Here is a 26,016-nt window from a genome sequence, read left to right on the forward strand (position 1 = left end):
GCTTTATAGGTAATAACCAACACCTTGTATTGGGCTCGGAAGTGAATGGGCAGCCAATGAAGATCTTGCAGAATAGGTGTTATGTGGGTAGTCCTGGAGCATCCAGTGACTAACCTAGCTGCCATATTCTGCACTAATTGAAGCTTCCGGGTTTGGTACAAGGGTTGCCCCATGTAGAGCGCGTTGCAGAAATCCAACCGAGAGGTCACCAAAGTGTGTACCACTGTTTTGAGGTCCCCCCGGCCCAGGAAGGGTCGCAGCTGGCATATCAGCCAAAGCTGATAACAAGTGCTCCTGACTGTCGCATCCACCTGAGATATAAGGTGGAGCGATGAGTCCAGAAGCACCCCCAGACTGTGAACTGAGTCCTTCAGGGGGAGCGTGGCCCCATTCAGGACAGGTGAACAAATTCCACTACCTGGGCCCGATGAAGCTATTACCAGTACTTCCGTTTTCTTTGGATTCAGGCTGAGTTTTTTCCCCCTCATCCAGCCCATTACCGACTCCAAGCAGGCATTTAGAGGAGAGATGCCATCCCTAGTCACTGCATCAGTCGGAGACACAGAGAAGTATATTTGGGTGTCATCAGCGTACTGATAACACCGCGCCCCGTGACTCCGGATGATCTCTCCCAGCGGTTTCATGTAAATGTTGAATAGCATGGGGGACAGAATAGCTCCTTGAGGGACACCAGATGTAAACGCCCTCTTATCAGAGCAAACGTCCCCCAGCTGCACCATCTGGAATCTACCCAAGAGGTAGGAACGGAACCACTGGAGCGCAGTGCCCCCGATACCTAACTCCCTCAGGCGTTCCAGAAGGATACCATGGTCAATGGTATCGATAGCCGCTGAGATATCCAAAAGCACTAACAGGGACACGCTTCTCCGTCCATGCCCAGACGGAGATCATCGACTAAGGCGACTATGGCAGTCTCAACTCCATAGCCCGCCTGGAAACCGGTTTGAAATGGGTCTAGAAAATCCATTTCATCCAAGAGTGCCTGGAGCTGGAGTGCAACCGCTCTCTCGATCACCTTCCCCAAAAAAGGCAGCAGTGATACAGACCAATAGTTATTATGAATCAGGGGGTCTAAGGAGGGTTTTTTCAGCAGAGGTTTTACAACTGCTAATTTCAGTTAAGATGGAAACTTTCCCTCTCTTAGAGATGTATTAATTATGTGGTGCAACAAGGTTGTCACCGCAGACCTCCCCTGAGCTGCTACCCATGAGGGGCAGGGATCGAGAGAGCATGTCGTCTTCCTAACGCTTCCAAGGATCTTGTCCACTTCCTCTGTATTAACAAACTCAAAATGATCCAGTTTAACAGAGTCCACGGAAGCTCTGGACACCTCTCTTCTTGGTTCTGAATAAACACTGGCGTCGAGATCAGCCCTTATCTGAGAGATTTTATCCGCGAAGAAGTTGTTAAATTTGTCACAGCAGGCTTTTGTTGGCTCTAAAATAGGGTTCAGGTTGTGGGGGCAGATGAGTTAGCTCCCTCACTACCCTGAATAGCTCTGCCGGACGCGACTCCGCAGACGCAATACGTGCAGCATAAAACGAATGTTTAGCTGCACTTATTGCCACTCCGTAGTCCTTCAAAAGAGACTCTAGGAGTGCCTTGTCGGCTAAGTGCTGATGTCTTCGCCAGTTGCGCTCTAGTCGTTGCACAGCCCGCTTCCTTTCCCTGAGATCTTCCGTATACCAGGGTTGTTTTTTGGAAGCAGGCCGGAAAGGACGCTTGGGAGCGATACTGTGTATAGCCCTGGAGAGATTAGTATCCCAGATGTTAGTCAGGGCATCAACAGAGTTGCCATCAGTTCCAACCATATACCCCTCTAGGGCTTCTTGGAACCTTTTGGGTTCCATCAGCCTTCGAGGGTGGACCAGCCTAATAGGTCCTCCACCGTTGGGAGGACTATAGGTAGAAGCATTGAGCCGAACCTCAACCAGGAAATGGTTTGTTCAAGACAGGGCAGAGATATTAGATACCTCTGCCCACGGAATATCCATGTCCGTACTGAAGACAACATCGAGGGTATTACCAGCAGGATGGGTGGGCCCAGAGACCAGTTGAGACAGGCCCATGGCAGTCATGGTAGCCCTGATCTCCCGAGCCGCACTTGTTGGAACATGACTGGCCTTGGAGGGGATGTTGAGGTCCCCCAGGACAAGAAGCCTCGGGGACTCCAACACCAGCTCCGAGACCAGTTGTGTCAGCTCGGCCAGGGAGTCTGTTAGCACACGGGGTGGCCGGTAGATGAACAGAATCCCCAGGCTGTCTCTGGCCTTCAGGGTCAGGTAAATACACTCAATGAAGTCCGTTTTCTGGACATGTTTCCTGGATAAGGATAAGATGTTCTTATGGATCAAGGCCACCCCCCCCCCCCCCCCCCACCCACCCACCTAACCTGATCTGGTCCTTGAGTACCCGGCTGGAAGGGCCTGTGCCTACACTGCTTCGCTCTCAGGCCCCAGCCACGTCTCAGTGATACAAGCCAGGTCACAGTTCTTATCCTCTAGGAGATCATAAATTATGTGGGTCTTGTTCTTTATGGACTTGGCATTGCACAGGAGCAGAGACAGGGTTTGTGGTACGGTTGGACTGACCCTCAGATCTCTTTGGTTAGGAGAGTGGATGGAAGGTGAGATAGATATTACGCATCGATCTCACCTTCCGTTCCGTTGTACCTCCACTCTCCTACCGCCATACCTCCCCTTGCCCCACACAACTTCAGTAGGAGCTCACATATCATTATCATAATCATCCACCACCTCACCAAGCTTTCCACATCCCATATCTACTTTCAACCCCACTAACACGGACAAATCCCCAAGACAGAGGGAGACAAAAAATAACGTCATTCCCCTGTAGATGGAACTCAGCTGAGAAGAGCCACAACCCCCCACCCTCACTACGCTGCTGCGCAGATGCGCAGCAGCGGTGCTGCGATGGTCTGGGCCGGCGACGTCCTCTGGGCTGCGCAGCTGCGCAGGGTCAGAACAAACCAAGTCCCAAAGGGCACCGGCGAGCTGGCTTTATGATGAGCTGCTCCCACCGGCACACCCCTCCTCGCCTTCCCCAGCTGTTCCTGGGCTTCCCGCGGCGCTGTTTAAATCTGTTTGGTCTCCAGCAATTTCTTAAAACATGATAGGACTTAGATCCTAAATTTATTTTTGTTATTTGCAGTTAACATTGCATAAATGTTAACTCACTTTGTAAGATAGAATATTAAGATTGTTATTTCTGCTTGAATATATATTGAGAATGTGTATTGAATATGTATTGAGAGAAAAAAGCAATATTTTGGCATATATACTGTACCCTAAAGAACAGTTTGAGAGGATAAAGTATTATTACTCTCTCTAAAACCATAATAGCTCACAGAACTCTGATCAATAAATTTAAAACTTTGGTTCTTCTATCCAATACAAAACTAATGATATAAGTAAATAATTCACTGAAACATTCCGATTAAAATGGAGTCTTTTGACACTTGATGCTCATTTTCTGTCGACTTGTGTCTTTCCTGTCAAATAGTGGCAAATCTCCAAGATTTTATCTCAGCCAAACTTTTAATCAATACTCATTCTTTCACTTGCTATGTCCAGCCCTGTCAACCTTTTCAGCATTTTGCTATAACCTTTGTGACTTGTCTTTGCTCTTTTCATCCCTAAATCATTTGGAACTGACTTGTCCACAGCATTTCTAAAGGCAATGATCCCACACTGATCACACTGATAAAAATTACATCGAGAATATTTCACTATTTTCTTGTTTGCACTAACCTAATGCTAAGATTTGTGACAAAGGCCTTCAGAAATGTCCTTCGGAAAGCATGCAGAAAGCACAACAGAACTTTAACTTTAAAAATGACATTGATTTTCTTTCCTTGATTTCACTGATTAAATGCTTCTGAACTGACAGTTTAAGCCTTTTCATAGCTGAGTAGCTGACTAATCTAAAATCAACTAATGGCAGCACTATATCGGACAAGCATTAACTGATTGTGCTTCATTGCTGAATTGAGAGAAACCACTATGGGTTATTATTTGCTTCATTTGTTTCTGGTTTTGAGCTATGGAAAGAACTCTCTGCAATAAGAATTTGAACTCAAAGTATAATCACTTTGCTCTTGTTTTTTATAACTGAAATTAACTTTGTTGGGACAGCACAACTGAAATGCCAGGTTGAATATAATATTTACTGAAATGTTAATGTACTGATATTGCTTAGCTCTCTCAGCAAAGCAGTAACATCAGTAGGTAATGGAATGAGACTAATAGTACTGCGCAAAGTTAGAAGTGAGCAGGATCTGTTATTGGATCCTGTCATGTATCCTTTAGTTAGATTCTTTCCGTACTAGCCTGCTTAATATGCTAATATGAATAATTCATGTTCTCAAATATGGGCATGTGGAGAGGCAAGGAGCGCCCACATGCCCCGCAACCCTAGCACATGATGAGGGTGTAACAATGGCGGCGCCCTGTATACATGGGTGCCACCATTGTTACGTAAGCACCTTGTAGCATCCGCACGGCACCGCACTTATGTAACCAGTGCACCAGTGACACACTTGTCACAACGCCACCGTGGTTTGAAAAGAACCTGCTTTTTGTGGGTTCTTTTTCTGCTGGCAGGAAGCAATGCAGTTTGGCAGCTGCAGCTTCCCTCATGCAGAAAAACAGGCACTGGGAGGCCGCTGTTTTTGGATGGTCTGTACTGCGCCTAAAACTAAAAAATAAATAATAATAAGCAGAACTAGTCAGCATGCTAGCCAAAACACTGGATTGGTTAATATTTGGTTACTTAAATAATTAGCTTATCATCAGTTAAGAATTACAGGTGTGAGGCATTAAGTTGTTTTTCAAATAAGGTTGAATAAATTATTTTAGAACTTTTAGAACTTCATTGGTACATGCATGTCTGTGGATCACCTAGAAAAGCACAGTTGTTAAATGAGTAATGAAATTATATTATGTACTTTTAATGGGATCATGCTTAGTATTAGGTCAAATTCCAAATTGAATTGGACTGATTCAGAGAGATCTAGGACATATCTGCTTTGAAGCAAACTCCTATGAAGTGGATTTATTCTGAATCAGAAGACTTCCCAAAACATTCTTAGTGATTCATCATCATAGGAGAATAGAGGTTAAGACTGTATCTGTGAAAAATAGGAAACCATTAAAATGTAAAGATAACTTTTGCAGAAATATCCCTGTGTCTTTTCATCTGAAATGTTGTAGGATTGTTTCACAAAGGGTGTTATCAGAGAATTTTTAAATTAAATTCTGCAAAATAAAATAACATAAAAAGATTGATATTGGCATAAGTATAAAAAGCATATACAGTCGCCCCTCCTAATGCACGGGTCTGAGATCCTCGTTGTTGAATATGCGTGGAAGGCTAATTGCAATGGCATGCACGCACAGGGGCGCACTCCATTCAAGTGTATAGGGCTTGACTAAGCAAGAGCCTCTGTTTTGGGGGGGGGGCGCGTGGAATGGATCCCCCTGCAAGAACGAAGGGCCAACTGTAGTACAAAACTCCCTGCACCTATTAATCTATTTGTCAGATGTAACTACCTTGCAATGAGTACTGTACTTGCTAATGTCTTCCAATTCGAACAAACAAAAACAACTTGGTTTTCCATATCATTATTTACATTTTGTTCAGATTGAATTGGGAAGCTTCTGAATCAGTCTGAGATGAACCAGACTATTTTTTGAATAGTCAGATTGGTATTTAAATGAAAACTTGTGGTCAGTAGGCTCCCCTACTGTTATGAATAACTTGCCAAGCGACACTAAAAATTTTATAATCTGCAGTTTAGCATATCCAAATAATAATTTACTTGGTTTCATGTTATACTGCTGTTTCTTTCACCGTGTACATAATGCAATGTGACATAGCAAAATCCGATTGATGTAATATTTCCTGTCTTTTTTGATATGAAAGAGTTGAACAAATCAGGCAGACACTGAGCAGCCATGTCATGTATTTCTTATGTCAACAGTGGAGGTAGATACACTTGTCATAGGAAAAACACCATCCAAGTGAGTAAGCATGAATATTGGATCAACGATTGTTGTAATATTTCCATGTCATTAATGTATGGAACACTCCATACTGGATATAAAGAAAAGTGCCAGGTATTTCAGTCTGATGATCCATGTAGAGGATTCTCCAGTGCTAAGAGAATGGTGTTAGTTCAACCTCTGAATTTGCAGTGGAGCTCCATTTGTGTACCAATACCTCTTGACTGGACTGTCATTCTTTAATTTAAATTGCAAATTTCCAGAAGAAAAGGACTAAGGTGTGGTTGCAATGTAAAATACTAGTATTTTTTCTTTCTTTCTACAGCTCAAGGAATGGGTATTTTTCTTGTCTGGTATTGGTCTGATTCCTCAACCAATGGAACCAGCTTGTGTAAGTTCTTGCCTCGGTCATCATTCTTCTGTCATCATAAACTTCAAGAATCCCACACATGAAGATCTATTCGTAGATGTCATTTTAACAGGTATAGTGTGTTATTTTTATTATAGTGTAATTGAAATATTTAATTCATTCAGATAGGAGAGATTAATGCATCCAGCATATATATCTGCATGGGGATCTGCCAACTACAGACAGAGGAGTTAGTTCTTTAAGAAGGAAATGATGGATCAGCAGGTACATCTGGTAAGCTAAAGGTTCTCTCGAGTGAGGGATGTCACGATTACGGTACTCAGTTGACCTTTTGCTGACAGTTGGAGGATACATGAATTCATCATTCCCACCAACCCTCAAGCCAAAATGAAGCAGACATACCAGCAAGGATGCCTGTTTTGCTTATAAGCCAAAATAGGTCAGATGATATAGTTCTAGATCAATTTTACTTCATTGAATGATCAAGAGGATCTGGTGGATATAGTTTTTTTTCTTTCCTCACTTCACTATATGTGTCTTGTTTGCTGTCATGAGAAATGATTGAAATTACCACTGCCTGCAGCCATTTTGCATCTCTTAAGCTTTATTTATTTCAGAACAGTTAAGATATATTCTACACTTTGGACAGATACCTAGCAACTGATGCTAAACCAGGCGTGGTTAACACAATGTAAGTAAAAGGAGAGAAAAACACATACTTGGAGTCTTATCGCATGACAAATGAAAGCTGAAATGGAACAGTAAAGAAGCAGCTTTCTCCTTGCTGTTGTATCACTTCTGTTCTCCTTCCCATAGAAGACAGTCATAAAAGTGTGCCTTTTTGCAAACAGATTTTACCAGTTTGACAAAAGGCACACTTTTATGACCACCACCCCCAGAAAGAGAATGAAAGTGCTATGATGCCATGAGGAGATGTAAGGGGAAAGCTGCTTCTCTGCCACTCTGTCTTGGCTTCCTTTTGTCATGTGATTTACTCCAATGTTTGGAGAGGGAAGCTCATGTCACTGTGCATCTGGGTTCCTTGCTGTTATTGCTTCCACACTGTGTAACATACCCCCTCAGCTAGTATATTTCCAGAAGAATAATTTGTGAATTTGAAAGACCTGTGTGAAAGATCTTGAGTTGCTTGGAAGTTTATTGAGGCTTTCATCCTGAGAATATCAAAAGGGGCAGAGAGAATCCCCACTTTAATCATCCCCCCTCCCAGCCTGTCTGACAAGGGCTTGCAGGATCTGGGCAAGGCAGTGGAGGTTAGGGATTCTTAGGACTTCATCACACGTAAGTGCTTCCATCCAAAAATGGGTAAAGGGGTGGCATCCCAGAAAAGCAGTCCCATTTGCTATTGGTTATCCCTGGAGCCTTTCAGGAGGGCAGTTAAGATGGATCTCTTCTGGCGAGCTTATCCACCAGATCTCCTATAAGAAATACTGTTCCATCTCTTAGCATCTGAGTGACCACACGTCTCTTCCAGGAAGCGGCGTCATAAGGGCTGTGACACAGCTCTTACAAAGTCACAAAAAGGAGCTGCTCTAGGCAGCTCCTTTTTTGCTGCATGGCAGTGCCTAGCTGTTTGTTGCTGTGGCAACGCTACGCAGCAAAAAGGGGTGGCATTTTCCCACCCGTCTGTCTTGGCCCAAAAGTTTCACAGTAAAGTTTAAAACTTGCAGCCTTTTCTTAAATGTCTTAAGTTCAAAGCCTTTATTCACCCTCTTCACCCAAACTTGTGGCTGTACATTCTCATCTTCTTTCTCTAGGAAATAAAGCTTTAACTTTCCTGTAGGCTTTTTCATAAGGAAAAAAACCCATTAATTTAATTGCATATTTTATTTTTTATTCCTTTATATGCAATCTGGTTTAATATTGTAATAATTTAATTCTGTTTTAATATAACATTTTTCCGTGTTTTTAATTGTACTATTTTTAATCTTGTAAGTTGCTTTGAGTCCCAGTTTGGGGGAAAGAATGGGATATTAATAATAATAATAATTTGCGAAATAAGTTTTTTCCATGTGGAGAAAAGCAACTTGGGCTGCACAGTTTCAACTGTCTTCTCTATCCTGCCCTTCCCTTACTCAAACTGATTTTGATTAACAAAAGTAACAAAATAATACAGCGGTTGCGATTTGCCCAATCTAGGCCTCATCCATCAGAGGAAAGAAAAGGTATCATATATAGATCACATATTCCTCCCCTTGTGCCTGTGGAAAATCAGTGAAATAGTGGTTTTGAGCAAATAAATGACAGATAGGTAAGGTTGAAATGCGAGGGGGGGATGAGACATGTTCCCCCCCCCATAAAAATTCTCACCCCTCATGAAATTTCCCTTCAGTCTTTAAATTTCTAGGATTGCAGTAAGTTAAAATTTCAGCAAACATTTAGAAATACAGTTCATCCATCTAAAGAAAAAGGGCAGACAGAATTACCAAGGGAGTGAGAACACAGCAAAAGTAAGAGTTTAGGTATGAATAATTTTTTTGATGTCTCAGTCTCTGCAATGCTACAAATTTGGGTACCAAAGGAAAAATTCATTTAGGGGGATGGAATTCTTCTAGGGAACATTGCCCTCAATGGCTTTCCCCCATAGGTACATCCCTGGTAAATAAATACATTGTTGTGTAGTGGTTTGAGTATTGCAGTAGGACTCTGAGAAAGTTTGGGTTTGAATCCCCACTCAGCCATGGAATCTCAGTAGGAGTCTTTGAACTAACCACACTCTGTCAGCCTCAGCAAAAGGAAATGGCAAACCTCCTCTGAACAAACCTTGCCAAGAAAATCACCTGATAGCTTTGCATTAGATTTGCCATAAAACAACAACTTCAAGGTGCACAGTAGCAGCAAAATACACTGCTCTTAGGGAGAAATTACTTTATAGTCCGATTGCATACTCTGAAAAAGTAAAGTTTGTATAAAGATTTTGTTACAGTGGGGTGTTCCCCCCCCCCCCCCAGGACAGTTTCCTTGGCCAGAAACATTTTGCATATTATACCCTGAAATGGAAATGTGGACGTTCTGTTCCAGGACATGCTACTTTTATAAAGTAGACATTGGGGCTGAACAGCCAGCCTGTTTTAGCCTGCTTGGGACTGACTTAGAAGTGTAGTGTTTAGATGTGCCATGCCCTCAAGCGGAATAGAAGCTGGACTGGTCATCGCATGCCAGTCGACTTCTCTCCTGCTTGAGGCATGACGCTTAGATGACACTTTCCCCACTGTCTAAGGGAAAAACTGGCTCTTTGGGAGAAGGGGCGGCTTCTTTCTGCCCCCAAAATGAGCAGATCTTATCCGCTGCTTTTTGGGGCTTAATCTGGCTGGATTGGGACCGGGCATCTGTTTGCCCTGGCCCTGATCCAGCCTAGAAGGAGCAGCTCTAAGCCACCCCTTTTGGGCTGTCTGTATCCTCACATTTTCACTAACGTAACACTAACGTTTCCCAAAATTTATTCTTAAGGCCAGTGTAAGGACATACCTTTAGACACGTGGTGTGTTTTACCAGAAATCTGTGCACCTAAAACACAAGGATATTATACACATTATTCTCATTGCTTACTATTGTAGTCATCAAAGCATGTTTTGGAACAAAGTTGAATCCTAATGAGCCTGATTTGATTGTTAAATATACATTGCCAATACTTGTCTACAGCTATTCAGGTTGCATTAGATTGTTTTGTTCTGTTGTCTTGTATGGGCTACAGTAAGGTTTCAAAAAAGAATAATTCACTTATTGACTTGACTTCATTTTGGTGTATTAGAACACCATTCACTAGAAGTGTATTTTTACAGTGTGACTGGGTGCTGCACAAAGCTGCTCTGCTCTCAAATAACACTAATTCTTTTTCATTGAAAATGTGCAAGATATGTCTCATTTTCCCTGCAGAATCTAGCACTGTTCACATGTTCTTAACATGTGACTGATATGCATTTAAATGAGAGCATTATGTAATAATTTTAAGACTTCTTGAAGCTCTGGTGTGAATGAGAAGTTGTTTAAATTTGATTAAACAGATGCTATTAAAGAAGCACACACAGCCTTTAACATTATCTTCTAACTTATTGTTGTTTTTATACTTGAACAGAGGAGATCTTTACAAGGTGGTTGCTATAATCAGCATTTTCCCTGGAACATATCAGTTAATCTATTGGGCTGAATCTAATTGTTTTAGTTGGAAGGCATTGACATTGTAATGGTGGTTGTTGTGTGCCTTCAAGTCATTTTGACTTATGGTTAGACTAGACCAGATGCTGACTGTGGCACAGATCATGAATTACTTATATCAAAAATAAGAGTAAAATGTAAGAAGAGAACAAAACCATTCATCATACCAAAATTTGACCTAAACAATATTTCAACAGAATTGATTGACAATATAAAGAGCAAATTTCTGCTCCTAAGCACAATAGACTGTGAACCAGAAGAACTAAGGTTAGGAGCCAGGGACACTATAAAAGAAGAATGCAGACAGACACTTAGTCAAAAAGAAAAAGAAGAAACCATGGATGACATATAAAATGCTACAAGCAATAAAAGAAAAAAGAGAAGCAAAACAAAAGGCAGACAGGAACAAACTCAGAACCATGAATACAACAGTTCAATGACTGGAGCAAAAAGATAAAGACAAATACTACAGCCATCAATGCAGAGAGATAGTGAAGAAAAACAAAAAGAGAAAAAACAAGAACTGTATTCTATAAGATCCAGGAAATCAAAGCAAAATTCAAATCAAGGACTGCGATACTCTGTGACAATAAAAATAACATAATTCAAGATGAGGAAGGAATAAAAAGATGTTGGATATAAAAGGAATAGCAAAATGAAGGACACATGGTTTGAAGAGCCATATGAATATGAATCCCCACATTCGAGAAAGAAAGGTGGAAGCTGCAATTAGAGAAATGGGGAAAAAATAAATTACCAGGAATAGATGATATTCCAGTTGAACTGCTTCAATCCACACTGACAGAATCAATACCAGTGCTAACCAACAGATGTCAACAGATATGGAAAACAAAACAATGGCCAACAGATTGGAAATAATCAATATACATCCCCATCCACAAAAAAGGAGTCAGAAAAGACTGCAGCGACTATAGAGCTATAGTTCTAATCTCCCAAGCTAGCAAAATTATGCAAATAATTCTGCAACATAGACTCCAACCAAACATGGATAAAGAAATTCCAGAGGTTTAAGGGGGGTTCAGGAAAGGAAGAGGCATTAGGCACCACATTGCAAAAATACAGTGGCTAGTGGACCACACCAAGAAATTCCAAATGAAAAATCAGCATGTGCTTTACAGACTATAGCAAAGCCTTTGACTGCATAGATCTCAAAAGACTATGGAACACCCTTAAAGACTTGGGAGTGCCAAAACACCTGATAGTGCTGATGAGAAATCTGTACTCGGGATAAGAGGCTACTGTCAGAACAGAACATGGAGAAACCAGATGGTTCCCAATTGGCAAGATTGCATCCTTTCACCATCTGTTCAACTTCTATCCAGAACATATTATATGAAAAGTAGGTTGAAGACAGAAGGAGGAGGAGTGAAAATAGGAGGAAGGAATATCAAAAATCTAAGGTATGCAGACGACACAATACTACTAGCAGAAGACATCACAGACCTCGAGCAATTACTAAGGAAGATCAAGGAAGAAAGTGTAAAAGCAGGCTTATTGTTGAACATAAAGAAAACAAATATAATGACCACAGAGAATTTACACAAATTTGACCTTGAGAATGAGGAAATAGAAATAGTAAAAAAGTTCTCAAACCTAGGATCAAAAGTTGATCAGAGCAAGTACCGCAGTCAAGAAATCATAAGAAGACTAAGTATGGGGAAGACAGCTATGAAAGAATTAGAAAAGACCCCAAAATGTAAAGATATACAACTCAGCATGAAAGTTAGACTTGTACAAGCCATTGTATTCCTTATTACCATGTATGGATGTGAGAGCTGGACAGTTAAGAAAGAGGATATGAAGAAAATGAATTAATTCGAAATGTGGTGTTGGAGAAGAGTGCCGAGGATACCATGGACAGGCAAGAAGTTAAACAAATGGCTCCTGGAACAGATCAAACCAGAAATCTCTCTGGAATTCAAGTTGACTAAAATAAGGCTGTCATACTTTGGCTATATCACAAGAAGGTATGACTCACTGGAAAAAAGCAATAAGGCTAGGAGAGGTAGATGGAAGCAAAAAGAGAGGGAGTCCACATGCTAGATGGATGGACTCTATAAAAGAGGTCAAAGGTATGAATTAACAGGAACTAAATAGAGCAGTGGAGGACAGGAACTCTTGGAGATTTCTCATCTTCCATGGATCGATATGTAGAGAGATCTTGTAGCATCTTTGAGACTAACTGAAAAAAAGAAGTTGACATTGTGAACTGACCAATGGGTATGGAAATGAAGAGGCAAGACCAGTTTGGCATTGGAAACTCGCCTGTAGGTAGAGCGAATAGATGAGTGTAGGATGCCCCCCTGAGAATGGGATCAGATAGTGTTGGAATGTGTGTAGTGAGTCAGGAAGCCATTATCCCTGTTCAATTCATTGCTGAGGGACTATAGTTTATGGATGAATTCCAGTTCTGCTGTTTCTCCTTTGTTGTTCTTTTGTTCAAGGGCCACTGTTCTAAGGTCCGAGATGGAATGCGCAGAGAGATTGAAATGTTCTGCCACCGTTTTTTGTGTATTCCCATTCCTAATGTCTGATTTATGTCCATTTACCCTCTGCCGCAGGGACTAGCCTGCTTGTCCCATGTAGAGTGCTGATTGTAGAGAGAAGGCAGACAGTAGGGAGAGAGCTGGAGCCAGCCAATCAAATTGAAGGCTGGAGAGGATAATTAGGGCAGTTGGTGACAGAGTCAGATGGGGACGGTTAGGGTTAGAGTCCAGAATTGAGGGACTCAGGACATGTACAGAACTCTGAGAGAGGGAGTTGCTGCGGTGTAATATCTTGTGGGATACCATTAGCTTGGGCGGCTGGTACTTAACTAAGTTTAGGAAAGTAACCTAATATAAGGACTGTGTGGGTCCTGGATAAAAGTAACTATTGTTCTCTTGAGAAAATGTTGTGAAGTAAATTGTAAATTTTTTTGAGGCTAAGAGTGTGATTTGCTGAAGGTCACTTAGTGGGTTTCCATGACTGAGCAGGGATTCAAACCCTGGTCTCCAGAGTTGTAGTCCAACACTCAAACTACTATGCTACACTGGCTCTCTATTGCAGTGGTTCTTTATTCAAATCAAGTTACTTTTACTAAGTTCTGCAAGGTATTAGGATATTCCTAAAGAGTCAGAAAGAAGATATGCAGAAGTATATATAAAAGATTCCCGTGCACTAGCAAGGAAATGTTCTTTGAAGTATATAGTGGTTTGTTGTTGTTTTTGCTGCTGCTGCTGCTGCTTCAGTAAAAGGTCTGGAACAGAATACAGTTGATACCCATTCTGAGTCATGAGCTCTAGTAGTATTTCACATAGTCCATAGGTGCTTGCATCAGCACTAACCATTGTGAACATCTTTTCCCATAACACAAATAAGTGAATTTACTTGCATTTTTCCTTCCATTTTGCAGCCAGGCAACAACAAACAAATATATTCTTCCATTCAGGCCATACTTCATGATTACTAAACCTGAAAGCTTCCAGTGCTATTCTCTTTGTCTTTTTGGGAATCTGATGATTTAAAACTTGACTTTTGACACCATGTCATAAAACTCTTAGAAGACACACCACTCAGGAAGGTAAATAAGTTCTTGTTTGTGTCAGACAAGAACAGACACAGGGAGCTCCTGACTCCATTCATATACAATTACCCGCCTCTTATTGTGCAGTGCAAATAAAAGTTAGCAATAGTAAATTCATTAATATATTAACATTTAAATATGTTTATCTCCATAAAGCTAGATTTACATATTAACAAAATCTCACTGGGAAAATGAATTTAAAAGTGGAGCTAGAATTTATGCAAATGAATAGAGAGCTATGCTGAACTAAAAGATTAATGTCTCTGTGCAATTACTAATCAGTTGAGGGTGGTAATTGCTTCATCTTTGGGATCTGGCATTATCTAGTTGCGTATGCAACTTAAGCTCTAAAGTGATTGCTGTAGCAATATTTGAGATGGCATTTAGCTGGCATGGTTCGCTGCCACAGTACAATTGTTGCCTCATCCCTTGGATTATTAAAACTGCCAGTATTTATAAAATGGAATTGTAGACAGTGTAACCCAGTGACTTTATTTCCATGATGAAATTACCATTTTCCTTAAATGTCAATTTGGAAATGTTTTCTGACTGCTCTTTTGCTTCTTTGGGCATCCTTTAATTTAGGTAAAATAATGAGCAGAACTAAGTGCATATAGTCTGATCCAAACTTCTGTTGTTGTTTTTACTGGTTGACTGTCATTTGAAACTTCTAAAACTACCTAATTCAATATGTATCTTAATTAGGAGTAAATTATTTTCACATTTTATTGAAGGCAATAACTAAAACAAAGTTTTTGAGCATCAGTGTAGCTCTGAATTTAATCTTTATTTTTATTATCTGCTATGTGTTATTACAGCATATAGCAACACATTGTTTTAACACAGAACATAAAACATCATGGACCTTTTTAAGGCTGCAATCTGTACTTAATTAAAGAATGCGCTCCATTGAACACTTTAAGTATCAGAGTAAACATAGAGTTGGATCCAGACTCAGTAATAGAATCTCAGGACCTGTTGAAAGGCCATCCAGTTCACTACCACACTGCCATGCAGAAATATACAGATAAAGCACTCTTTCTCTGAAGATGCCAGCCACTGATGCTGGTGAAACACCAGGGATAAACTCTTCCAGAACATGGCCAGATAACCCAAACCCCCCACAAAAAACTATGGATTCTGGCTGTGAAAGCCTTCAACTTCACAATATTGTAAATAGTTTTAGCGAATTGTTACAATAAGAATATTCAGGAAGAAAAATTTCCAATGATCTTTGTAATATTTACAATATTTCCTCTGTTCCAAACTTATTTAAATACATAGATAAATTATGTTGATACAATTATTGTAGACTTTTTGCCATCATCCCACATAATCCTATGTATGGACTGGATCTAAATTTTGTCATGTTTAGAATAAAACAATTAAAAATAAGTATCTTAATTTTAACTAAGAGAAGCCTTCTATATTTTAGTGTATCTGTTCTAAACATGATGATAAGAATCTACATTGGATATCTTTCCCCCGCCCAAGGCACCCATGAAAAATACCAGTAATGATTCTGAATGCTTAGGTGTCAGATACTTGAGGGACCACATCTCTCCATGGCAGCTAGCTGTCCCCTAAGATCTGATGGAAACAAAAGAAAGGGACTTCTTAGTGATGACCATACCAAAGCTCTGCAATTCCTTGCTTCAAGAGACAAGGCAAGCACCCTTATTTTTGCCACATCAACATGTAGCAAACACTTTCTTGTTCAGACAGTTACTCACTTAATGAGTTCTATCAAATGTTCTATATACGTTATTAATCTGTTTCTATTATACAGTCAGCCCTTGGCAGGGGTTCCTTTCTGGACCCTCCCCCACAGCCCATGGGTAGTAAAAAGCACAGGACTTCAATTCCCATTATTGCCAATGGACACACGATGTGTGCACAACTGCATTGGTGTGGCCATGTGCACACATCACCACTGATAATAATGGGGTGGGGCCATTCAAGGATGCTCCAATCTGGGGATGGGTAGTCCACTGATACAGAGAGTTGACTGTTCTACCGTGTCACTTTACTATATTTTGCTGTTGTTTGTACCTGTTACTGGTGTGTAGGTGCTAGGTGCATGAGACAGAAGTGTTTATTTAAATAAAATAAACATCTGTAATGCCACAGACTTCCTTTGCCTGTTTTAGAATCTTCCATTGATTTGGAATTTAATGGAGGAATAGTTGGGAAGTATTAGGTCAGGTAGCTGTATGGTCTCTATTTATACTGTTAGGTATGTATGACTTAATACATTAACACCAACAGGTAACAGAAGTTCTTTGTGGCTTCTGTGCTTCACATAAATGGACTATCCAGTGCCAGCAAGATAACATTAATCTTTTACCAATATTGCCCTGTAGAGCAATCTGTGATGACACGACAGTGCAGATGTGAGATCGTTTGATTCTTGATGGCCCATTTTCGAACTCTCACTGTAATTCTTTTTAATACATGTCATTCACCATGCCCACTACACAGTTGCTGGAATTGGTTTTCCATTATATTCTTGCAATCACTGTAAGTGTCAGCTCTGCTAATCAGGTAACTATGTGTTGATTCTGTGATCACTTTCACAACCCCACGTTTGAGATAAGAGCTGCAGCAAAAGCCAGAACTGTGACGGATTTTTTTTAAAAAGGTGGGGGGACACAAAATGAGTAAAATGAAGGGCGTGGCAGTCTATATCTTTAACCTGTAAACACGTTTGTTCTGCATGATTGATCATTAATCATAATAACTACAGGAGATGAGATAGGAAAGGTGAGTTGGTTCACTACATAATTTTCCTGTTGTCTGTTGGTCATGTTTCCAAAATTGGCTTGACTGATTGCATTAGCTAGCTTGACTGACTGCAGTAGTTTTTAAGCATCGTGGCCAATCATATGAAACCCATATTTTAATACTCTTTATGGGAATAGGAAATATTAAAATTAGTGATGTTGTTAAAGGTCAAACATTCTTTGATGTGAGACATAAACCCCAGCAACTCCTAACGTTTCCCTTAAATTAAAAGATAAGACTTTTGGCACTTTAGTTCATCTCCAGCTTGCATATTAATGGAAGTCAGAGAAGAACTTTCTACCATCCATTCATTTGTTGCTTTAATGGCTATAGTAGGGGATCATTTCTCCCTTAGTAGGGGATCATTTCTCCCATAACATGTCATAGATCCCACTCCATGAGATATTTTTTGGCTTGTCTCTAATACTCTATTTTTGGGCAAGGCTATGGTGCCTCCCAGTTCCAGGCATTCCTGGATAAGACAGGATATCTGGATATAGTTCAGGCTGGCTTCAGGCCTGGCTGTGGGACAGAAATAGCTTTGATTGTCTTGGTGGATGACCTTCTCTGGCAATTGGATGCAGGAATGTGTCACTGTTGGTTCTGTTGGACCTCTGAACAACATTTGATACCATTGTCCATGGTATCCTTCTGAGCTGCTTTACTGGGATGGGACATAGGAGGTAATGTTTTACATTGGCTCTCTGCCAAAAGGAGGGGCGAACCCAACATATGCTTCTGGGGAATTCTTGTTCAATTCCTTGGTTTGTGGGGTCCCACAGGGCTCTGTTTTGTCCCCCATGCTATTTAACATGAAGCTACTGGAAGGTTGTCCAGAGTTATCGGTTGAGCATCACCAATATGCAGATAACACCCAGCTTTCTCCTTGCTACTTTAGTCCAAAGAAATTGTCTCTGCTCTAGACTAGTGCTGATCAACAGTGATGGATGTGGGTGAACAAGTTCAAACTCGGTTTATACAAGACAGAAGTGCTCCTGGTCAGGCTTATCAGTTAATAGGTATTCAGCCTGTGTTGGAATGAGGTTACACTTCCCTGAAGATGCTGGACTTCAGCTTGGGTGTACTCCTGAATCCACCTCTGTCCCTAGCTGCACTCTTTCCTTGGGACATCTGACCTGGCTGCGGGGACACATGATTTATCGTGCTACCCTTTTGGATTCTTCTGTCCCAACCTTAGTGCAGGATGAAAACATTTAAAGATGGATTTTATTGCACGCCTCTGAGCCCAGGTGGGAGGCATTCCGTACCTGATCATGGCAACACGTACTTGATCTGGACTTCTCCCATACTTTGCAAAGAACAGGAAAGTCCCGTTCTTTCAAGAAGTGCTGGAGAAGTCCAGATCAGGTATGTGATACCATGATTGGATATGGGATGCCTCCAGCCTGGGCACAGAAGTGTGCAATAAATCAGGGCTTAAAAGTTTTCATCCTGCACTGAGGTCGGGACAAAAAGATCAAAAAGTACAATAATCTCTTTAGTTACATTCTGATTGGATTACTGGGACTACCTGTGAAGATTATTCAGAAACTTCAAAGTGCTGCAGCCCGATTGTTTATGGGTACTAGTTACAGGGTTACTACTTCAGTTCAGTTCATCTTTATTACAGTCATAGACCAGCACAGGTAAAAAGGGGATACAGAATAAAAGAAGGTAGGCAATCCCAATCCAGGTATGGTGATCTGTTCTCCAGTTCTGGACGGGGTCACACTTCCTCTAAAGGACTGCGTTCGTAGCTTGGGGGTACTCCTGGATTCGTCGCTTCAGCTGTCATCTCAGGTGGATGCGACGGCCAAGAGTGCCTGTTATCAGCGTCGGCTGATTCGCCAGCTGCGACCCTTCCTGGAATGGGAAAACCTAGAAACGTTTGTACACTCAGTGGTAACCTCTCGTCTTGATTTCTGCAATGCACTTTACTTGGTGCAACCCTCATGCCATGCTCGGAAGCTGCAGTTGGTACATAATATGGCAACCAGATTGGTAACAGGGAGTTCAAAATTTGAATCCATTACACCTATTTTAAAATCCCTACAATGGCTCCCCATTTGCTTCTGGGCACAGTATAAGGTGTTGGTTATTACCTATAAAGCCCTAAATGGCTTGGGTCCAACATACCTGAGGGAACGCCTTCTCCCATATAATCCTTCCCGCACTCTCAGGTCCTCTGGGATGAATCTATTGCAGTCAGAGAGAACTAGACTATTAACCACTTCCCAGAGGACATTTTTGGTTGCCGCTCCAAAACTCTGGAACGATTTACCGGATGAGATCCACCAAATAACATCTTTAGGTGCCTTCAAGAAGGCAATAAAAATGGATCTTTCCCTGCAAGCCTTCCCGAACTGACTTCCAATTTTTCCACTTACCTAATTGTTCCCATTGGATTGAATGATCATGATTCATTTTATTGGCCATCGGTTGGGAATTGTTTTATAGGGTGGGAGGGAGTTTAGGAACTTGAAATGTAATATGTCTTTTAACAATTGTTTCTGTGTTTTGTTTTTGTTTTGTTTTTATTTGATTTTTTGTTTTTGATATCTTGTTACCTGCCTCAATCCTACAGGGAGAGGTGGGATTTAAAATAATAATAATAATAATAATAATAATAATAATAATAATAATAATAATAATTATTATTATTATTATTATTATTATTATTATTATTATTAAAAACAAGGTAAAACACACAGGTTAAAAACAGTATTTAAAACAACCTTTTAAAATCCAATGTGGCAGGGTAAGATTAATACTAGTTTACTGTGGAGATTATTGCCTGATGGATTTTAACTACAGCTGCACAGAATCTGGCAATTTTATATATTATATCTGGATTGGTGTCTGAAAGCAGCAAGGAAGTGTAAAATTGACTGGTGTGTCCTTGATGTTAATACAATAGAGGTAAGATAAGGCTGAGGCAGATGTCCCTGTAGTATGAGCAGTAGAGTAAAACATGCTGTGTCATCTCTATTTGGCCAGAGTCACAGGATCACAGTCTATTTGATAAGGGGATCTTCTTATATCGGCCTTCAAGAACAGCTGAGGGAAGGGCATGGCAACGTGCCAAAGTAAATGCTCTCTGTGTTTAAATACTTTGAGTTTTGCTAAATATACCATAGTTGATGCCAAGTATCTGTTGGAGTCACTAACAATAAAAGTAGGGGCACTAGCTAGGTCTAGCTGTTGCTCTATATCTATCACCTGTTGTTTGATGGTTCCTTTAGCCTTTTCATATCCCATGCTGAGCAAAAGATCTGGAGAGAAACACAGTGAAGAAATTTTAATAATCACCATCTGTTTCCACATAGACTGAAATTCATCAGCCAGGGTGAGTGGAGCAAGGCTGGTGGGAAATAAGAATAGTCTGAGCCAGTAGTTGAGTATAGTCACCCACACTCTGGCCTCCATTTTCATAAAACCTGACTTCAGTCTCAGAATTGCATTGGAATGCTGATCTAATGGTGCAGAATTGGGGAGGTGTCCCAGCTGGGATCCATAAAGCAGTTCTGCAACTGATTTGGCTTCGAAAAGTTTGAGTGCCACTGGGATATAATGACCTCAACTTGTCATATTTTTTTTAGGATAGCTGTTGAGCTCCTCTGCACTTTATCGTCAACATAGTCCCCATGTGCTTTCCCACCACCAGTAATGTGAAAGATTACCCCCAGATATATGAAGCAGGAGAACTGTTCAATCTTGGGACTGTCTATAATCCAGTTTCGGTTCTTGGGCCTTTTAGTGAATGGCATGATTTTAGTTTTTTGGTAATTAAGATCTAGCTCAGTGGTCCCCAAAGTGGATGGCAGTGCCCCCCCTAGGAGCTTTGGAAAGCTCCAGGGGTACATTGAGTGGAAAAAGAGTAGCAGGGGTACTGAGAGGAAAAAACGGGACGGAAGAGAATTGTGGGATGGGGGTTACAAGTAGGGTTGTCATTGCTGCTGAAAAACTGTGAAAGCCCCTGGTTGAAGTCTTTCAAAACTCTCCTGGTCAGTTCAGGCAGCATGTCCTTCCTGAAGGTAAGGACGAAACCTTGAAAAAAAAACTCATCAAGATCCCACCCTTGAGGCTCTGGGTGGTACTGTGAAGGCATGCCTAACCCAGAGTCCAGAGACGGGGAGGGAAAGGGAGGAAGCAGAGGCTTGGAGCAGTAAGGAGGCTTTCTTGTGTCTCAGTAACTGTGGCAATACTGCATGCATGGTGGAACTTTCTTTTGCTTGGGAATGGACCTGCCCTTCCCTCCAACTCCTCTCCCCCCAAAATGTCTGAATGTGTGTGTTTGCAAAAAAGGGGTCCCTTTCTTCAGCTCTTTCTTCTTATGGTAGACCCTCCACTTTCACGACGGTTAGGGGTGCAAGACCTCGCAGAGAGAAGGTGGTGGGTTGTGCCCTGTCATGCCCCATCTATAGCACAGGAGAGAGAGAGAGGAATGCCTCCCCACATATTCCCCTGTGCTATAGATGGATTCCTCGGCCATCTATAGCATGGCAAGGGAGAGGAATGCCCCCTGTGTCTTCCCCTGTGTATTGAGGGAGGGAGGCGCCAGGTTCGTCACCTAGGAGGAAAGAGGGTGGTAGCCTCAAAGAATTTGGGGACCACTGTATCTAGCTGATCCTCTTTGCAATACTTTGTTAGTCTCTTTTTAGACAAATAGGTGTTCTTGACATTATTGCTGCATCATCAGCATAAATCAGAGCAGAGATATGCCTTCCCACTAGCTTCAGAGGATGGAAAGGTGTGTTGTCGAGATGATCCACCATGTCATTGACGTAAAAATTGAACAGGAACGCAGCTAGAATGTACGCATTCTGTAATTTCCGAGTCAAGCACAGGGGTAGCCCCATGTAGAGTGCATTACAGAAGTCAAGGCGTGAGGTTACCAGCGCGTGCACAACCGTCTCGAGATCCCTTACTTCCAGAAAAGGGCGCAGCTGGCGTATCAGCCGAAGCTGATAACAGGCACTCCTGACCGTCGCATTTACCTGATTTGTCATCAGGAGCGACGAGTCAAGGAGCACCCCCAGACTGCAAACACAGTCGCTGGAGGAGAGTGTGACCCCATCCAGGACTGGAGGTTGCAACCCAATTCTTGGTTTTATATTTAAAAGGTGTATTTGAGAGGTGTTTCAATGTTTTCCCCCAAGATTTATGCCATTCTTTCCCAAGGTTTCTCCCTCCAAACAACTAAAAGTAACATAAAAGTAATGAGCAACAAAGCAATCAATGACATGGGTTACTTATGAAACAGTCCAAGGGATAATAGCAAGAGATTACTTGTCAAAATTATGACAGGTACTGGAATGAATTGCTTTTTTAAAAAAAAATTCAACTTATTTCCCCCATAACAGCTGAAGCATGCTTCCTATGAGGCAGAAGGGTTTAGCTGAAACAAAAGATGTGGTGATTTGAGCAATGGATTGTGACTCTGGAGACCAGGGTTCAAATCACCACTTAGCCATGGAAACCCACTGGGTGACCTTGTGCAAGTCACATTTTCTCAGCCTCAGAAGAAGGTCTTTGAACCATGTGATAACTTTGCTTCAGGATCATTATCAGTCAGAAGTGACTTGAAGGTACACAACAAGAAGCCACATTCTGATTGGCAGTCCTCTGTATTCATATTACGCCTCCTCTAGACTGGCCAGACTGACATTGTAGTGTTAGTTTCTTATAGGCTGAACTTACTGTATTTCATTTGCCTAGAATGTAGCTCCACCTTTGCTGTAATTTGATAGTGCAAGGAACAGAACTGAACTTCAGAAAAGATATAACTTACTCTAATTTTTCAAAAATGCATTTTTCCATTAGGCAAATGTTTAATAGTATACTGTAAAACAAGTTTTACAGAGAGAACTGTATGCTTAGCTTAGCCTGGTGGGTTATATTATAATACATAAATGACAGAGCATCCGGCGTCAGCACAAGGCAACAGCTTTCTCAGAGATTCAGAGATGGGTCAGTCTTTAACTCTGAAAGAATAAAATATAATTTTTTAAAAAGAAAATCAGGAGTCAAGGTTGAGTTCAAGACCATTTTTATTTCAAAACTAATTTTCAATAGGCATAGTGACAGTTTTTAATAAATGCAGAACAATAAATTGCCATTCCAGTCCGATAGCAAATATCATGAATGTTAGCTGCCTTGAGTGCCATTGGCTTTCTTGAGCCCCATTTATTTTTAGACAAAAGCAAGGTACAAGTCAAATAATGAAATATGGAGGAATTTCAAGACAATTCAGTTTGTGCATGCATAACTTTCCATTTGGTGATCATCACATCAAAATAAAAATTCTGCTTTCTCGTGGTGTTGTAGTTTGAGCATAGGATTGGGATTCTGGAGATCAGGGTTCAAATCTACACTCAGCCCTGGAAACTTGCTGGATGACCTTGGGTGAGACACACTCTCTCAAACCCAGAAAGCCCTATGATAGGGTTGCCGTTGGGTCACCATAAGTTGGAAATAACTCAAAGGTACACAAGACAAATTTCTCAGTGCTCCTGTAGTAAATATTTCTGATAACCACATTTTCCTTTTTCCTGCATGAAGTTATAAAGTGTTATTGTTTAGAGAAAGTATCCTACCATGCAGTCATTTAACTAAAATCAGGGTCTAATTGCATTTAAAATATCAAGAGTGTATTACTTGTATTCAGAAATTTCTATCAGGGATGTGGCGAGAAATGGTAGAATGCTGATTTATAAGAACAAACCATAATTACTTTGATTTAAATTATGAACTTATTTTTCAATGCAAACTTTTTAGTTTAGCACTTTCTCAAAACTTTGGCTTCTCTTAAGGATGGGAGAAAATAATCTGTATTTTATTCCAAAGATGTTTAATAGGATTCTATGAGTATCTATATCCATTTTTGGCATGCAAAGGAGAGAGATTAAAATGCAGAGAAACCTTAAAAAAACTGTCATCTTCTATTTCAAAGTATACTTTGAAGAGCATTCATCAGTTCTTACATTAGAACAGTCCTTTGATCACATTTCAACCTCTAGTGAATTCCTTTCCTTGAATGTGACATTGAAGCGTAAGAGAATTTTCTCCTTCTTTTTTCTTTTTCATTAGATCAGGAGCATGTCGTGCATCATTCCAGTGCATCTGTATCCCATCATTCCAGTAAAGACTCTGTTTTCTGGCTTCCACTCAAGGAAAAACAAGGTACACAGCCGCATGGTTTATATAGTTTTCTACAGGCTACTTTGTACAGTTGTTGAAATGTATATCTATGTAGCAAACGTTCTATACAAAAACAACCATTTTACTTTATTACACATTTTGCTTTTGGAAGCCTTGCTTGGATAACAGGAATTAAGATCTGTCATCAGGTTAAAGCACGGACGGGCAACTTCTACAGGTCCGTCAAGGGGTTAGTTTGATCTGCTGGAATCTGTGATATTGCACCATTGCCCTGATCTACCAAATTTGCTGCCAAAGTTGATTTAAAGCAAGCTTCCTGGAGGTTTCTCAGTGAATGAACTTTTTTTTTAAAGGTGTGACTCTCAGTGTACACTGCTTCAAAGTCAAGTCCTTTGACATTATTTTCTGTGGGTTTGCATATGTGTTTCTCATTGATGAATTCCAGTGGCAAATCCAATAGCAGTGAGAGGGGTGACAGAGACTTTATGCTAGTCATTTGTCACCAAGAACTGCCTAGTCTTTGGGGAAGCCCTTCTTAGAGTGTCACCATCCTCAAGAGTCCCAACTGATAGGAAAGTGTGAGAGAGATTTCTTGGTGGCCATTCCCAGACTGTGGTATCTTCCTTCTGAGAGAGGCTAGGCTAACAGCACCCCTGGTGTCCTTCTGCTGACAAAGACCACTTTGTTCAGGCAGACCTATGGCAGCCAAGCTCCACTGCAATAAAAGGGCTGGGAGCTGCCATTCCCTTTCCCACACACTCACTGATGCATTTTAATTACTTTTTAAATTGTCTTATGTCTTAATTAATTTATTAAATACATTAATATTTTTGTATAATTGGAAATTAAATTCTTATAGCTCTTCGAAATGAATTGACTGAAGAAGCTTTTTCAATAAGCTAGTTCATGTGAGCTGGTCTTCCCTTTGAATTTCAAGCCAGCCTTTTATCTGGACATAGTCCAAACTTAATAGCCTGTTGCATCCACTATACATGCACAAGTCTTTGCAGAGGCCTCGAGCAGGCCCATCTAAGCAGCAACCTGTCAACCCTTCCTATGTTTACTTCAAAATTCAGCACTTCTGGTAATTTGGCAGCTGATGTGAATGCAGTTGACTCTGTGTATCTACAGACTTTTTATCCATGGATTCAACTATCCATGGCTTGAAAATGTTAAAAAATAATACAAATTCCAAAAGCACATCTTGTTTTTGCCATTTGATATTAAGAACACCATTTCACTATGACATTGCGTTTAATAGAACTTGAGCATCCACTGATTTTGGTATCCATGGGGGATCTGGAGCCAAACCCCAGTGGATACCAAGGGTCCAATATATATCACAGAAGGATTAGCTTGATGGAGTGATGTAGTTTGACGTTGTCTGTGAGAGTGTGGTGTCACAGGCAATCTGCTGTTGGCTCATCCCTAACAAAAGCAATATAATTCAGAGACATACCAGTGTTAGTCTGGAATATCAGTATGCAAATAGATCTTGAAGCACCTATGAGACTGTGTAGTTGTAGCATAAGCTTTCATGGACTTGGTCTACTTCCTCAAATTGAGGAAGAAGACCAAGTCTACGAAAGCTTATGCTACAACTTTTTCTACACAGTTAGTCACAAAATTGCTACAAAAAAGCCATATAAATGATCACTAGCAAGCAGTGTAGTATGCACAACCTTTATGTCTTTTTTCTGCTTGGAGGAAGAAGGTACAGTGAACATTGTTAGCGCTTCCACTTTAGCCCTGGGATCCAATATTTAAGGGCAAACATTTGTGGCAAAGGCAGCATGTTTCCATTGTGCATTTATTCCAAATGTCCCTTTATTGGGGTGGGCAACTTGTGGTCAAGGCCAAACTAGATGTGATGATAAATGGCATCCAAGTATCTCCTC

At 40.9% G+C, this 26,016-nt stretch overlaps 1 protein-coding gene across 1 annotated transcript in view; it reads left to right on the forward strand.

Annotated features, from left to right (window-relative positions):
* The window catches only part of CFAP47 (cilia and flagella associated protein 47), a 350,299-nt gene that overhangs the window by 258,934 nt on the left and 65,349 nt on the right, over positions 1-26,016 (forward strand). The window contains exons 57-58 of the mRNA XM_042458393.1: positions 6,370-6,526; positions 24,047-24,139. Coding sequence (XP_042314327.1) covers positions 6,370-6,526; positions 24,047-24,139 — 250 coding nt within the window. The remainder of the gene's footprint in view (positions 1-6,369; positions 6,527-24,046; positions 24,140-26,016) is intronic.

Source organism: Sceloporus undulatus, chromosome 3 (assembly GCF_019175285.1).
Source record: "Sceloporus undulatus isolate JIND9_A2432 ecotype Alabama chromosome 3, SceUnd_v1.1, whole genome shotgun sequence".
Classification (NCBI taxonomy): domain Eukaryota; kingdom Metazoa; phylum Chordata; class Lepidosauria; order Squamata; family Phrynosomatidae; genus Sceloporus; species Sceloporus undulatus.